This window comes from Penaeus chinensis, chromosome 8 (assembly GCF_019202785.1).
Source record: "Penaeus chinensis breed Huanghai No. 1 chromosome 8, ASM1920278v2, whole genome shotgun sequence".
NCBI lineage: Eukaryota > Metazoa > Arthropoda > Malacostraca > Decapoda > Penaeidae > Penaeus > Penaeus chinensis.
In genome coordinates this window covers 23,014,345-23,018,169 of record NC_061826.1, presented here as the reverse complement: position 1 = coordinate 23,018,169, position 3,825 = coordinate 23,014,345, and the positions used below count along the sequence as shown (strand labels likewise).

Below are 3,825 nucleotides of genomic sequence, written 5' to 3'. Positions count from 1 at the left end.
GATGGGCAGGTCCTGCAGGAAGTTTTGGGGAGTGATCACTGCCCTGTTGCCATTGTAATAAATGGGGAAATAACTTCAGCTGCTAAACTACCTTCATCATGCACTAAATTCTATCCAGAATTTCAGGGCCAGCAGCAGAAATTGTCATCATACTTTCAGCCTAAATCTTCCAGTACAAAGGCTAACCAGAACTTCACTTTGCAAAAAACTGAAAGTACAAATAAAACTTGGCCTCAGAATGGGATCAAAAGAAAAGCTGAAGTTTTTAAGAAATCAGCCAGTAAGATGGCATGCACAGAAAAACAAAAGAAGCTAAGCTCGTTCTTTACTGTTAAACAGAGTTCCTCAGTTGATAGAGAAAATGATAAAAATGAAAATTCAATAGGTCAAAATCATACTGATGTGAATTTTGCAGGTCATATCGATAAGGAAATAAAAACTGATGATTCCCAGAACATCTCATCTCACGAATTACCTTTGTCACAAGAAAGTAATGGAAACCCAGTTAGTGGATCACAGAAACCTCCCACTCAGGTGAAAAACACAGGTTGGAATTTCTTGATGAAAGGCCCAAAGCCCCCTCCTCTTTGTCCAGGGCATAATGAGCCAGCTGTTTTAAGAACTGTTAGAAAGAAGGGACCAAATATGAATCGTCAGTTTTATGCTTGTGCAAGAGGAGCAGGAAAAGAAGGAGACCCAGAGGCTCAGTGTAATTTTTTCAAATGGGTTGGGAAGTAGGATATCTGCATTATTTTTATATAACAAGCACTTTAGTTTTCATATTTTAGAAAGTAAAAAAAAAAAAAAATCATTGTGGAATCTCCTTTCTCATTGTTTCTCACTGTTCATAATTCAAAGTCTGGGAACTTATGTTTCATTCTTCAAAATATTTTATGATAAATGTATTAATTTGTCAACAGGAATATGTTTTACTCAAAATTGCTTACAGTTTTATGGTCCTGAATGTTTGAGCAATTTTGAAAGCTTCATATGCAAAAAGCATTTTAAAGAATTAATTTTAAGAAATATAGAAACTTTGTATGAGTCATTTCTTAATTTGTTTGGAGAGTCCCTATTTACTTTGATTTTTATTGTAACAGTGTTGAATGGGATGTTTTGCAAAAGAAAATATAGCTGTATGTAGTGTGAAATGTACACCTAACCTTAAAAAGTAAATTTGATACATAAGGATTTAAAAAAAAATGTAAGATGGACATTTAGTAATGCATATAAATATTCTGTGTTTGTAAGAAAACTAATAAAGGCAGAGTGACAGTACTCACTTGTAGTTTGGTGTAATTATGCTGTTAGTTGGCAAACACTAGTCCTTCTCTGACCTCACCCTTTTTTGACCAGACAAATACACTAGTGATCCCTGCTCCAACCCTCTGACACGTATGCAGCCCCTGACATCAACTTTTTCAAAGGCATATTTTTGAGCCAAGTGGATGAGAAAAAAAAAAAATATTCAGTAATTGTTATTTACATATTTACAAACCCCCAGTCCCTTGCCCTGAGACAGAGACTGGGGCCCAGTGCTGGGGATCTCTCCGTTTCCAAGGCAGGAGAGATCCCCCTTTTTCATTTCCATCCCTTCTCCAACCCCTTTCACTATCCAATCCCTAAGGTGTGAGAGCCATGTTGAAAGGATGAAAGGCTGTCCTGAATGGCCTGGGGGAGCCATGGACACGGTATTCCTCTGTTTAGTTGTCTGTCCTTAACTCCTCAAAGGGACCCAGAGGGGTGGACTTTTTCTCCCCAACATACTTCAGGCTTACCATGGCCAATAATGAAGATTTTATACCCCTGTTTGGGGCAAATTCTCCTATATATAACAAAAATTGGTAAGATTGTGGAGAAGAATTACTTGCCAGCTTCAATGACTATGATGTGATATCAGTATAGTGCTACTCCAACCATATCACCCTCCTCCCTTTCAGTGTCAAAATTGTTGGTGTTTAGGACATCTTGCCAAACACGTGTCACAGCCCTCTGTGTGCCCAACGTGGTCATAACCGATCAAACTGCTCAGCACAATCTCGCACATTGCCAACTGTGGTGGACCCCTACAAGTTTGAGTCTGAAGTAGCAACTCTTAGATTCCCCCCCAATCCCTTGCCCGTTGTTGTCGTGGGGGGGCTTAGGAGGCGGAGACTGGGACCCAATGCTGGGGAACTCCCCAACCTTGGGACTCAGCCCTCGACTCAACAAATTTTGCATGGTCTTTTTTTCCCCCTCCTACTTTTTCCTTTCAGTCCCTTCGCCAACCCCTTCTACTATCCACTTCCTAAGGTGTGAGAGCCGTGCTGAAAGGATGAAAGGCTGACTTTGTGCCAGTCCTGAACGGCCTGAGGGAGCCATGGGCATGGTATTCCCCTGCTTTAGTTGTCTAGCCCTTACCCCTCAAGCGACCCTGAGGGGTGGACCGTTTCTCTCCCCAACATACTCCAGGCTTATCATGGCCAACAATGAATAACCATTAACCATACCATTATTAGAGGCAATGAGGCTTGCCTCTTCATCAAATAGCTCCACCAATTCAAACTCGCCCGATTCCCTGACCCCAGGCTCTCCTTTGACCACGGCTCTGAACACTACAACTAATACCCCCTCCTCAATGCCGACTAGTACAGTATCCACTTTAATCAACACCCCAGGAGACATTTCTACTCCCAACATGCTCAACTTCAACAACTATACCCCCACAACCTTCTTCATCAACTACCCCATCCTCCCTTATTACTACTTTACAACCTTATTGTCCACCTCCCCATAACACTACCTCCCTCAACACTACTCCCTCTTCCACATGCCTCCGTCCTTCTACTATCCCCATCTCTACAAAATTCTTAAATAATCTATTTAGCCCAGCCAAATGGGACCGATTTTTCGTGATCCCTCCCACAACTTCTCACACTTTCTGCTTTGACAACCTGTTTTCATTCCTCAAATGCATATACATCCTTCACTTGATCTAACCCCTATACATTACCTTACCCAACCTTAACCCATTTACTCGTCAATTCCTTTGCCCAACTTTGACAACTAATCACTAACTCAACCACCCTTCACTACCATTTACTATAGTGCTACATGACCTTAGATGTCTAGCACATTTATTTTGCTTTTAACCATTTTTACCATTAACTCTTAGATTAACCCAATGCCACCGGGGAAAACAAACAAAAAATAGGGAAAATGCTGTGCTCGTTTTTTATATTTTTCATGCACATAGATGGATCTGTTAGTGCTTAGCCACAAAGGATATCAATTAGTAGACCTTGTGACCTTACCTGATTTGAATTGGCAGGAAAAAATTATTTTTTATTAGTGCTATGAATATCGAAGGTCTTATTTTTATTATAAACATTATAATTACTATAATGTTATAAACATTAGTATCAGCAAAATAAGATAACGTTAAATATTTTTGTAAATGAAAGAAAAGGGTAAACAAGCGAGACAGGCAGTATTTGTAATTGGCTCATTGGTAACTTAGTACAAGTGTAGCCATCTATGTGTAAAAACAATTAAACAAGTAACTCGCAGTGGGCATGGCACATATGTACACGTCGTGCCCGTCGGCATTGGGTTAAAACTTGGTCTCACTCTGCGTGAAGCCAGACAGGAAGCACACTGATGAGGTTTTTCTCTCTCTCTGTATGCCAGTAATGTCGCTCACACTGCCCCTCCCAGGATGTTCATACACCCTCCCCTATACCTATCCCTACTCCATCTTACTTCCCCACTTCTTCCTCCTACCTCTTTTGCCATCCAAAATCCAGAGACTCCAATCTCTACTGCAGCCCCAACACCTCCCCCTCT

The 3,825-nt window shown here is 40.8% G+C and overlaps 1 protein-coding gene across 1 annotated transcript in view; it reads left to right on the top strand.

Annotated features, from left to right (window-relative positions):
• Window positions 1-1,282, top strand: part of LOC125028293 (DNA-(apurinic or apyrimidinic site) endonuclease 2-like) — an 18,527-nt gene extending 17,245 nt beyond the window's left edge. Inside the window, exon 6 of the mRNA XM_047617738.1 lies at window positions 1-1,282. This exon is cut by the window's left edge and continues 477 nt beyond it. Coding sequence (XP_047473694.1) covers window positions 1-738 — 738 coding nt within the window. The 3' untranslated portion in view covers window positions 739-1,282.
• The last annotated feature ends 2,543 nt before the right edge of the window (window positions 1,283-3,825 follow it).